General features: G+C 44.6%; 1 protein-coding gene across 3 annotated transcripts in view; it reads right to left on the bottom strand.

Moving 5' to 3' along the window:
- Positions 1–1,708: 1,708 nt before the first annotated feature.
- Positions 1,709–13,177, bottom strand: part of LOC136619105 (zinc finger protein 135-like) — an 81,963-nt gene continuing 70,494 nt past the window's right edge. Inside the window, exons 11-13 of one of the 3 annotated variants that reach the window (XR_010790993.1) lie at positions 10,953–11,045; positions 4,860–8,624; positions 1,709–1,746 (exon numbers count right to left, since the gene is read on the bottom strand). Coding sequence is in view for 1 of the 3 variants with exons in the window: in XM_066594380.1 (XP_066450477.1) it covers positions 8,137–8,624; positions 10,953–11,045 (581 nt within the window). In the remaining 2 variants the exon portion in view is untranslated. Of the gene's footprint in view, positions 1,747–1,963; positions 3,405–4,533; positions 8,625–10,952; positions 11,046–13,177 lie in introns of those variants that run through there. The other 2 variants (XR_010790992.1, XM_066594380.1) reach the window with 2 other exon arrangements.

Raw genomic sequence — 13,177 nt, 5'->3', positions numbered from 1 at the left:
TCTCCACTCACAGCTGCTCAGAAAAGGAGAGTGAAAGATTTTATTAAGAAACCGGAAGAATGTTGTTGGCATCCAATACATGCTGGTGCAAATCTACTGGATCCAGGATTCACAGGCAGCGGTGTGATGAGAATACAGCTGCTGCGTCTGACTGCGTTATGGAACAAGCTGCGCACTTCGGATGTTGGAAAAGGACTTTCAAATGTTGCAGAATGTAGAACATCTTCAGGGATTCGTCCCGGAATGCATTCTGGGATTCTGCAAGACTTCTCCCTCCTGCAACATGGTGGCAAGGTTTCCGCACGGCACAACTTCGCTTGCATCTTGCTTCCTGCAGATTCCTGCATCTTCTGCTGCATGTGAAAGAATCTGGTCTACATGTGGTTTTAATTATACCAAATCAAGAAACAAACTGACCTCTGAAAGAGTAGAAAAGATTCAATCCGTGCCAACCTGAAGGTTTTAGAAGTCCATGAGAAAAATGACAAAGAGGACGAAGAAACAGAACTGCTTGCCGTAGTTCAGAAGATGAGATAGATATAACTTATGTTGCGTCTTGTTTCTTTATTTTAGGCACGACTTATAGGGGGGAGCTTCTATGGAGCTTAAATACTGAGGCGGACCTTAATAGAGATGAGCGAGTATACTCACTAAGGCACATTACTCGAGCGGGTAGTGCCTTAGCCGTGTATCTCCCCGCTCATCTCTAAAGATTCGGGGGCTGGCGGGAAGCGTTGGGGGAGAGCGGGGAGGAACGGAGGGGAGATCTCTCTCTCCCTCTCTCCCCCCTGTAACTCACCTGTCACCCGCGCCGGTCTCCGAATCTTTAGAGACGAGCGGGGAGATACTCAGCTAGGCACTACTCGCTCGAGTAATTTGTCTTAGCGAGTATACTCACTCATCTCTAGACCTCAACTTTATTGTTGGTGCTAAGGGGCAAAGCTGATTATTTTTTATGTTGAGTTCTTAGTTTTTTAGTTGTTTTTGAGGGAAAGGGGGTGGTTATCTGTTTTATTGCAAGCATTATACTTTTATATACACTGCACTCCAGGCAATTTATAACACAACTAGAAAAAAACAGGGAAGCAACAGCTTTTTCTCATGGATTTAAAATTTCCAGAAATGTTAAATCTCTAGTCACACCCCATGATCGGCTCTTCAAGAGCAAACCGAAGCATATATGTGATATATGTTGGGATTACTTACTACGCATGACAGACGCACCGGTTTACTCACTACTATAAAAGTCTGCTGCGATATAGAATAAAGAGGCGCTATCTTGATTACACCGAGTGCAATGTGTCCTAGTTTTTTGGAGTACTCCACCGAATTCTTAATTTGGAGTAACAAGATATACCTGGAGTGCTAAAACTCTCTAAACCACTTGGATGTAGTTATCTCCTGGGTCATCGGATGTCCCACCCTCGAGGTACCTCTCATCACCAATAATGTAACAAGCTCTTTCACTACAAGGAACAACTGTTTTATTTCTGTTTATTGAGCAGCCAGCGCCCCCTTGAGGTCAGCTGCATATTCCTGACAATGAGACGTCTTAAGGAGTTCATCCAAAGTTAAAGATTTAACCAAAGGCAGGTGACTCCAAAATGTTTGCCGGTTACTTCTAGGTGGGGAGTCTTGAGCTTGGTCATGTAATAGAATGGAGATGTTGAGCATTGCCTTCGTCAATGAAATAAGATGTCGGCAACGTCATCGGATGATATCAAAAATATCCAGTGGAGATCCCATCTGAAAAGACAAATTAATGACTTAACAAGAAAGACTCTGTTATGTGTTATACTCCAATCACAGGCAAAGCTTCGGGTGTTTTTGCACTCGAGCACCACTTTTTCCGAGTAACTGACTACTCGGACGAAAAGATTCGGGGAGCGCCCCCCCCCCACTCCTCTCTGCAACCCGCCGCTCACCCCCCGAATCTTTGCGCCCGAGTAGTCAGTTACTCGGAAAAAGCGGTGCTCGAGTGCAAAAACACCGGAACTGAGTACGCTCGCTCATCTCTAGTCAGGACTCAGTTTGGCCATTACACAAGACAAATCATCTTTTATACCATTGTGCAGTTGATTACTTGTGTGCTTTGGGTCATTGTCTAGTAGCATCAAAGTCTCTTCCGCTTGAGGTGATGGATGGCGGCCCTTATATTCTCCTGTAAGATGTTCGGATCCACCTTAGAGTTCATTGTTTGCTCATTGATCACAAGATGTCCAGAATCTGAGGAACAAAGCCACTCCAAAGCTTGACGTTCTCTTCACTATTCACAGTTATGATAAGCAGTCTGCAGTCTACTTCTTCCTCCAAGTGGTTCTTTGAGCTAAAAAGTATAACTGCTCTCTCATTTGTTAAAAGCACATTTCCTAGAAGCATTGTGGGACATCCAGGTGGTCTCGGGCAAACTTGAGATAGGCTTCAGTGCCTTTTTGGCTAGCAGCCTTTTCCTTTGTGGTCTGCTTCCACAATCGCCATTCTTCGTCAGTGTTTCTCTAATAGAGGACACATGAACAGTCTGTAGGGTCCTCTATAGCTGATCTCCGTTCCTCTTGGGTTCTTTCAGGATTGCCAGTTGTGCTCTTGGAGTGATATAACAGGACACTTCTATAAAACGTCTTCTGAAGTAGCTTAAATCGAGCCAAGGCTCACTCTGAGTAGCCTTTCTTGAGATTAACAGCTTTATCACTAACCAGGCTCTGTGTGCCTCTATTTAACCCATTAGGAATGCGGCACCTTTTCCTGTTTCAATCTTTGATTTATTCTCCCCACCTCTGATAATTTTCCGTCTCCGCTGCTGTCTGAGGGCTTTTTATTTTTTTGCAGTGCGAGTTGCATTTTTCATTGGTTTTATTTAATGTACCAGATAATGTATTGAAGAACTTTAACTCTTTCCAATCCACTGTCTGATGTCTGAAGACATTATGATTTAAGGCTGTACAGCTCTGATGTTGGAAGATGTCCGTCGGGGTTCTCTTACTATTGCCAGCCTCTCTGCTGTCGGAGCCTATCCAACTTGTCGCCTCATGCAGTACTGGCTTTAGCCAGCAGATAGCGCCGTTGTATAACGGCAGAAAAAAACTAAGCCCCCTAGGAAAACCAGGATAGAAATTGCATTGGAAAGGGTTAAAGCATCTCTAATGAAGAGTGAAAACGTAATTCCACCATCTTTGGGGCGGGGTTGTTCTTGGCATTATGGTGTACATATTTTCAGCCGCCGTCTTCTGACGTCCATCATTTTTCACCTCTTCCTGTTGACACAGCTGTGTGAGGGCTCGATTTCATGCAGGACAGCCCGTAGTTTTTTCGGAGTTCATATGACTTTGATCACTTTCCCTTACATTTTTTCTTGGAGTCGAGGTGACGCGATTCTGGCGCTGTGCATTCTTTTCTGACAACGTTCACTGTGGGGAATGAACAATGCGTTACTTTGATAGATCGGACCTTTTTGAACGGAGCGATGCCAAATGTGTTTTTGTTTGGATATTTTTATTATTAATACAGGAAAAGTTTTTTTTTTTTACTTTTAATTTCTTTTTATAAATTAATAAAACTTTTTAAAACTACTTTTTACATTTCATTGAGCTTGTGATCATTTCACAGTATTGCATTATATCGCGATCTGACAGGCAGACTATCATGCTATGCCACAGGCATGGCTTGATAGGCAAGCTGCTGTGGCAACCCTGGGGGCCTTCAAAAGGCCTCTAGCTGCCATGGCAATCAAACGGCACCCTGCAATCTCACCCACATTGCATATAGCGGGATCAATTTCTGATCCCACTCCATGCAAACACCAAGCCTCCAGGACGTAACTGTATGTCCTGTCGTGTTAAGCGGTTAACCAAAACGCTTTTTGACAATTAGCTCTTGAAGAAGTCATTAACTAATCAGGTTCACTTACTTTTTCTTCCTGCATTGTGCATGATTACAATAAAATGTGATTGTTCCCAGCAAGAGAAGCCAAGTGATCTTGTAGATATGATACCTTTTAAATGCTAACAGAAATACATGATGTAATAACGAGCTTACGAACCTTTCGGGCTCTTCGTCAGGCTGAAATGGAATAGATCTGAAGAGGCATGGATATTTATACACACTTATAACATACATACTTATGACAAGGCACAGATATGGATGTGATTGGTTCGCACTTAAAAGGAATTCTGCAACAGCAAACAAACTTTTTCATCTAGGCACTGATAACAAAGTGAAAGTTTTATGGTCCCTGAATTACTGTTGGGGGGGGCAGGCCAGGAATGCTACAAGAGGTACACAAACATTTTTAACTAGACACTGATAAGGGATTATAAATTTATGGTCCCTGAATTACTGTTGATGGGGGTCTTATCTGTATAATAAATGTCTCACACCTCCCATTCACGCATAAAGCCTGGGGAATAATTTAACCCACTATTCAGCGTGTCAAAAGATCTATTCCATTTCAGCCTGACGAAGAGCCCGAGAGGTTCACAAGCTCGCTGTAACATCATGTTTTTTTGTTAGCCATTAAAAGGTATCATATCTACAAGATGACTTGGTTTCTCTTGCTGGGAACAATCACATTTTGCTCTACTGTGATTACCACACCTTTGCTTTGATTACAATAAAGCACAGCTCAGCTCCTCTGACCCCTTTCAGTGATGAGTTGCTTCCATCCACAGCATAAGTATCGGAAGGTGCTGAATGTTTCCCCACAGTGTTACATGAGAGAAACCCACTGGGTTGGCAGCAATGTTTATGCACTGACGATGTTATGTGGGCACTGTGGATGGCGTATGGTGGCAGGTTTGTGTTGAGATCTAACCCTGTCCTGGGTCCTCTACATGTCATAGAAGAGTTATAATGTGAAAACTTACTTCAGTCAGATTTGGAGTCTTCCCGGTGGAGTGGCCAAATGATGAAGGTAGAGTTGTTGGTCGGGTGTCCGGGTTACCCCGTCAGTGGTTTGGCGGGGAATGTTCTTGAGACTTGTGTTCCGAAATCTCCAAGAAAAAAGTTCAGCTCCAAGCGGTTGTATTTCCACCCCATGTGTTTCACAGGAGGGTCTGCAGCCAGGAAACATCCGTCCAGATCCATTTAAAATGCATTGAAGAAAGCACAAGCCTCACAGGCCTCGCGTATCAACGACACAATGACGTCTTCCTTCTGCTGCGGCATCTGTGGCATACTGTAAAACCGTTACCTGGCACATCATAAGATGCATGAAGGCGGTGCGCAGTGATCTGCAAGGTACTGCACTCAAAGTCCATCATCCTCCAATATGCTGAGCAACAGAATACAGTTTATTGTTCTCTGTTATCAGCCATCTCAGGCTTGGGAGAGACCGATCGTAGTATTCTTTCATAAGTAACGGAAGGTGCAGAAGCCGCCCTCTCCCTAACGATGGCTAGTTACGTCACATGCACTGAACGGCCCCTTGACTAAACCCCCATCTAGCAGCACGTTGGACCTTTAAAACTGCAGCAGTTTCTCATGGTGTAGATTTCACTGGATGATGAAATCGTTCTGCAGAAATATCGGCCCCTGCGGACCAGCTGACAGGAAGGGGTCAGCTGATGGTACGGAGCAACAGAAATCTGCATCCATCTGACCAGGAGATGTTTTCCCGCTGCTCAGTGATACAAGTTTTGCGCTCTTTTGCCCGCTGGAGTCTTTCTGTTTCTCTTAGACACAATGGCGCTGGAACCGGTCATCTGCTGTTATACCATCCGTGCGGAGGAACGGCGAGCTGTGCGTTCGGACACGTTAGTTGGAGCTCCAGCGTTGTAGTCAGCTGACTGTGCAGCCTGTTGGTCAGAACGGTTCCTGACATCCTCCTCCGACCCCTTTAAGTGATGAGTTGCTTCTGTCCGCAGGATCCTGTTCCGCTGGATGTTTTCCTTGGTCGCGCCGCGCATTCTCTGTACACTCTCCACCCTGTTACATGACAAATCCCCCGCAGTTGGCAGTGAGACCCCGGCTAGTCTAGAACCGATGACCGGCCTCGTTGGAAGTCGCTCCGATCGCTGGATCTTCCATCTAATGTGGATTCACACTGAAACTGATCCGCAGAAAACTTGTCACGTGATTTCATGCTGCACTCCGGGGTCACGGGGAGAATTACCATACAGGGGAGCGCCAATCATGTGAGGGCCGGGGGTCTAATAAAGGGGCCGGTCAGTGTATGTCCATTGCTGAGAACCTCCATAGATATATTACATCTGTATCTGTTATACACCAAGGATTCTGACGTTAGTGCTCTTTAAAGTGCCCACAAAGGGGTAGCTGGAAGCCAACACTACATCTATAGCGGTCCCCCCACCTACCCTGTGTCACCGGCCGAACTAGATGGACATTGTCTTCATTCGGCCTTACATACTATGTTATTTATTACACTTGTCCGGGAGGGTCCCTTGGCTTCCTCAGGGGCCGAGGAGCGAGTGCTGCTTTTGCACCCCCTATAGCTATGCCACTGAGTGCCCACATTATTACAGTCTGGCTACAAGCAATAAACACCATTTTTTATTTTTGCCATTCTCTCCGTTTGTCGATCCGCCCGGACAGACCCTTCTAAGTTAGGACTGTGACTTTCTGAAATCTATGGGGGTTGTGTAAGATCCCATGCCACTTCAGCTAGGCCATTGGAGCTTACATGCTGCTCCGGAGCCATACGTATGTCAAGGTGCCCATTAGCCCAAATCCGGATATGTCGGCCATTAACCCCTTCCCGCTGCGGCCCTTTTTTATTTTCTCAGTTTGTTTCCTCCCCATTTTTTAGATTTTTCTCTTTCCAGTGACTTAGCTACAGGAGAGCTTGTTTTTTGCCAGACGAGTTGCCTCCCCAATGGTATCGTTTACCGTTTCATATAGTGTGCCGGAAAACGTAAAGATTTGGAGAAATGGGGAGAAATTGAACAAAAATGCAGTAGCACACTTTCTGGCGCGTATATCTGCTTTTACGATGTTCACAATGCGGCGCTCACTTTATTCTGCGGGTCGGCGTGATGTTGGCGACCCCGAGTTTATATCGTGTGTTAAATGTAAGACCTTTTAAAAAACAAACATTTGCCCTGCCCCCCTCTTTTGACCCCTCTACACCTTTTTCTATTTTTGCATTGATCGGGCTGTGCTCCCTTTTGCACGGTGACCTGTTGTTTATTGGTTTGCCCTGCCCCCCTCTTTTGACCCCTTTTTCTATGTTTGCGTTGATCGGGCTGTGCTCACGTTTGCGCGGTGACCTCTCGTTTATCGGTACTATTTTGGGGTACATACAACCTTTTGATCGCTTTTTATTAATCTTTTTTTCTTGGATACGATGAGACCAAAAATCGCCAATCTGGCATTTCATTTTTTCTTTTTTGACGGCGTTTACGTGCGGAATTAGTATTGTGATATTTTAATAATATGGATTTTTGCAGTGATACCACATTTTTTTTCTTATTTTTTGACAGGACAACTGGGAGTTTTTTTTATTTACTACCTTTACATTTTCTATAATATTTTATATAATATTCAATAAAACTCTTTTCCTTTTACATTTTTTTGATGTTCCCATAGAGGATATCAGAAGGCCCCTGGCTGTCATGACAACCCATTGGTATGCTCTGATGGCACTGTGGGGAGCGGGGGCTGTCCGGGACATTTGAATGGTTAACATACGATCAGCGTGAACTCACATGGTGACTGTCGTCGGCAGTTGTCAGCTATAAATGATAACTGACACCCGCAGTATATGCAGCGTACTCCGTATCCGGCTCCATTCCCAGACACCCGGCATGCACCGGACATATGTGGTGGGAAGAGGCTCAAGAGGCTTCCACTGTCAGATAATGGCAAGGATCGGTGTGATCTTCCTAAATGAAATTGGTACTGGCAACGGTGAGAAAAATGAAGAACCAGATCTAAAGTGGTCATGACTCAAGGGTTGACTTTCCATTGGTTGTATCCCACTCTCTAAACACAATGATAGTTGTTAGTGGTTGTGGGGTTGGTTATCGGGTGCAATCACAGCATATTACATATGTAATCCCTTCATCACCTCCATGATCTTTGGGTTTTGACTCCTTCTATCTCAATCAAATTAAAGAACCTTGTATCCCTTTCAATGTCTCAGATCTCCCACCCCCAGAAATGTCTTCTATTCGTGATGTCTCTCTAGTAGTTCTGCATCCGGCCGCCTAGATGTGTCCGTTGGTGAGTCTTTAGATGGTGGGACTGGACAAAACTCTTAGAGCACTGAGTGCATTTGTAGGGTCTTTCTCCTGTGTGAATTCGCTGATGAACCTTCAGGATTGAGTTCTTGATGAACTTCTTGCCACACACAGTGCACTGGTATGGCTTTTCTCCCGTGTGTACTCTCTGGTGAACCATGAGCTCGTAGGGCTGTCGGAAAGTCTTCACGCAGTGACGGCAGTGGTATGGTCTTCCCCCCGTGTGACCGATTTGGTGTCTGAGGAAACGAGATAGATCTGAGAAGGTTTTAGGACATTCACTGCACTGGTACGGCCTGTCTCTTCTGTGCTGGGGCAGAGGTGATAGGATGCCGACATGATTGTGCCAACTGCTCCACTTATAGAATGAGCCGTTGAGGAAGCAATGTGTGCCAGCTGGTCCATCCGATGCTGTGATCTCTCGCCTGTTCTCTGTAAAATGAAAAGTATTACTCTGTTACAGAGGATGCTCTCACACCTCAACTGCTCCTAGTCAGACTAGAACCAAAGACCCCAAGGTTACCACAGAGCTAGCCAGTTGCATGATTTGGCAAATATGAGCAAACCTGGACAAAGTTTACATCAATTTTGGGTATAGTTTAGGTAGAACTGGACAAATCAGGAGATGGTTGGGACAGACCTGGATGTGTTTTGGGCACATAGGAGCTGAATTAGATATTATTCTACCACATGTGGGCAGGCCTGGACATGGTCTAGGTTGACCATGGGATGATTTGGGCACACATAGGCTTAATTCAACTTGGCTGAAACAGATACAGGCAGACATGGACATGGTTATGGTAAACCTTGACACGGGGTGGACAGACAGGTGTATGATCTGGTGCTAAATTAGACATGCTTTAAGCAGATATGGGCAGAATTGGGCATGGTTTATGAAGACCATGATTTGGGAACATCTGAGTACAATTTGCATGTATCTACTACATTGGGCATAGTTTAGGCAAATATGGGCAGATCAAGAGATGGTTTAGGTAGACTTTGGATGGTTTGGGCACATGTGGGTGTAGTTTAAGCAGAGATGGCCAGACCTGGGCATAGTTTAGGTAGACATACACACATATGAGCTGAATTAGACAGTGTTTTAGTTTTACTACATAGCTAGGACTGAACATGGCTAGGGTAGAACATGATGATCTTTATTGCAAGAATATATTTATCTGTACGGCAGTCCCACACATTGTGGGTGAATGTGGGTCCATTGTGCATTGCCAGGGCAAGTTCAGAATTGATTAACCATATATTTTTGCTTATATTCCTATGTTATATGTGGTTGTCTTCTTATTAGTTTTGGACCATATACACATTTTATGTGGATATGGTATGAGTAGATATGCATACCTATCATTAGATTAGGCACAAAATGAAGGTAGATCTCTCTATCATTCAATAGGCTAGGACATAACAGGACAGCAATAGGAGGTTGGGATTGCCCTTATCAGGGCGGATATCCCAAATTGACAGGAAGGGCCTTGTGACAGGGTCAAGATAGGGACAGTCTGGATCATTACCATCTGATTTTGAGAATACATGAATGGGAATATTTTAATTAAAGGGTTTTTCTGGGCAAATACTAATGACCGGCTGTGGTTCATCTCTTGTGATCCCACCCAATCAGCTGATTGTGCGCCAGCTGACAGGGCCGCAAATACAAAGGGGGCTCTGCTCCGACCTCTGTGAAGTGGCTGGCGCTTGTAACTGCAGACACGGCTCCAATTCATTTCAAAGAGAGCTGCACTTGCAGTTACAAGCATTGGTCATCTATTTAAACCATACCCAGGTCTGACCATATCTATCTAAACCATGTCCATATGTACCCAAATTGTACCCAAGTTTGCTCAAATCATGCTTAGGTTGCCTAAACCATCCCTGGCTGCCCATATTTGCCTAAACCATGCCCAAAGCAGACAATATATGCCTAAACTGTAGCCAGGTCTTCCCAAATCATGCTGTGGTCTACTTAAACCATGTCCAGTTTAGCACTCTTAAATCACACACCGGTACGTTCACACCATGTCAAGGTCTACTAATCAGACCTGGATGTGTTTGGGGCACATATGAGCTGAATCAGACACCATTCTACCACATATATATATGTCTGGGCATGGTTTAGATAGACCTTGGCATGCTTTGGGCAGACATGAGTATGATTTGGACATAAAAAGGCTTAACTTGGCTTGGTTAAGGCAGACCTGGGCATGGTTTTAGTAGACCTTGACGATATGGACAGAACAGTGTATGATTTGGTTTTACCACATAGGCAGCCCTAGGAATTGCTAGGGTAGACCATGGCATGACTTGGTAAGACCTGGGTACAATTTGGGCATATATCGGCCAAATTGTGCATGGCTTAGGCAAATATTGGCACACCTGGACCCGTTTTGGGACCATGTGAGCTGAATAAGGTATTGTTTACTACACATGGGCAGGCCTGTGTATGGCTAGAGTAGACCATGGCATGATTTGGGCAGATCTGACTATTGTTTGGAAACTTATGGGCTTAACTGGGAATGGTTTAAGCAGATATGGCCAGACCAGGGCACGGTTTATGTAGGCCTGGACACGTTTTAGGCAGCGTTTTACCACAAATGCTCATTCCTGGGCATGGCTAGGGCAGACCATGGCATGATTTTGGCACATTGAGCATGGTTTAAGCAGAAATGGGCACACCCGGAATGGATTTATCCTGGACGTTGTAATGTGACTATCAGCAGCTGTATGTCTTGTCGTGATCTCATTCACCTTGGTTGGAACGTTCGGTGGTTTCTACATCCGCAGACGCCTGGTCTATCCACATTTCCGCCATCTCTTGTATCCTGCAGGCTGCATTACTTTCTATGGAGCAAGAGAGAAGAAAAAGGTGAACTATCTGCAGAATTGGTTGCCTACTGCTATCTGTACCGATACACGAGGACAGCACCAGGGATTGCATCTGGCCGTTATAAGGTTGACTTGTAATCATCAGTCATCGATACCATCTATTTCTTATAGTTAGAGCATCAGCGCTGTTTTACTTTAATATTCTTTAAAAGGAATTCTCCAATCTTCTCATTTACCAAAAGCCTGAGACCCGAGGCGACCCCCACCATCCTGAACCCAGAGCGGGGGGCTCCTTCCAAGTAGGGATTCCATTCAATGGAACCAAGAACAGGCAGTGTGGGGCAGGAGACTTCATGAGGCTGTGGGGCCCCTTTTCATTACAGATTTCCATTGGATTGGAATGCTATGTTAACCCTTTAGTGACCAAGCCTTTTTTCGTTTTTTCCTCCCTACTTTTAACAAATCGTAGCTCCTTTATTTATCCATCGCCGTCGCCGTATGAGGGCTTGTTATTTGTGGGACGAGTTGTATTTTTCAATGGTGCTATTCAATGTACCATAGAATTTAAAAAAAGTTTTTCAGTACACTATAAGTGGAAGGAATGGAAAAAAATGAAATCCTGCCATCTTTCGGTGCTTCTTGTTTCTGCGGCGCACAAACTGCAACAGAACCGAGATGATAATTTAATTCTTCGGGTCACTACGATCACTACCATACCAAACTTAATTATCTTTATTTTTTTTGCTGAACTTTTTTAAAGATATTCATTTATTTTCTTCGGCCATCTTCTGCGCGCAACGGCTTTGTTATTTTTCCCTCGACGTAGTTGTGTGAGGCTCATTTTCTGCGGGACGTTCTCTAGTTTGTGTTGGGACCATTTTGGAATGCATACGACTCTTTGATTGCTTTTTATTGCATTTTTTCTTGGCAAAAGGTTTTTTTATTACAACTTTTATTAATAACTAGTAAAACTTTATTGATCTTTTTTTTAATTTTTTTTCTTTTAGTCCCCAAAGGGAAATGCTATAGCATTACATCATACTGTGATCGGGCAGGCATTCTAACAAGCCACCCCACGGCCATGGCTTGATAGGCATTCTACCATGACAGCCCTGGGTCCTTTCAGAAGGCCCCTGGCTGCAATGACACCCGCACGGTTCCCTGCGATCTCAGAATTTACAGCAGCATTTAATGGGTTAACAGCTCCGATGAGCCGCACGGTTTATCGGAGCTGTTGCCTGTAAAACAACAGCTGGCAGCTGCAATGTATGGAGGAAAATTACCCCACGATCTCCCTGCATACATGTCCTGCAGCTGCTGGATGTAAAAACACGATAGGCCGGTCATTAAGGGGTTAAAGTAAAGAAGTATCTTGGCCCACATAATCGCTATGATGGAGCTCACTTTGTAACCTTATTGCTACATTGTATCATTTTCTGTTCCTCTGGATGCAGCCTCTCATCCATCCTTTGCTAGTAGAATAACCCACCTTGGCACGGGTCTATTTCGTCTTACAGTGTTTGCATTGTTTCTCCATTTGGCCAATCAAAAACAACCTAAATTGACCATACTGGTATTTTGAAAGAAGCATTACGCATATCAGGCCGGGTAATAGCTCACTGATTAGCATATCGCACCTCGTCAGGCTGGAGATGGGCTTGGGTCTGCTGGGGAGTCTCTTCTGTAGTCGTACATCAGTCTGCTGGGGAGTTTCAGTAGCTCGCTGCTGGCTGCGACGAGAACGGAAACCTTTCAAAGCGCCCGATTTACCGACGCGGAAAATTCTCCATATATATATATTTATGTATGTTAGGTTACATACTAAGTATATTCTTACTATAAACACATATGTGTGTATTTAGAGGGGTTGGGTTATGGCAGTGCACAGCGCCTCTGTACGGTTCATGTTCAGGAGGAGGACAGCAGGGACCGAGCGGTCACCAGCACAGATCCTATCAGATGGTGTATTACTACGGTGAACAGAGAGGTCATAACCAATCAGAGGCTGTATGCAAATCCTAGCATGAGTCCCAGCCAATCAGAGAGAAGAAAGGAAAGAATTGAGGCATCACTAATATGCCTCGTCTGCTGGGGAGTTTCAACATCCGATTTTTTGCAAATACCTTGAGAACGGTGGAATTAAACAA

The sequence above is a fragment of the Eleutherodactylus coqui genome, chromosome 1 (genome assembly GCF_035609145.1).
Source record: "Eleutherodactylus coqui strain aEleCoq1 chromosome 1, aEleCoq1.hap1, whole genome shotgun sequence".
Lineage (NCBI taxonomy): Eukaryota > Metazoa > Chordata > Amphibia > Anura > Eleutherodactylidae > Eleutherodactylus > Eleutherodactylus coqui.
The sequence above is the reverse complement of the archived record's forward strand: the minus strand, read 5'-3'. Positions and strand labels throughout refer to the sequence as shown.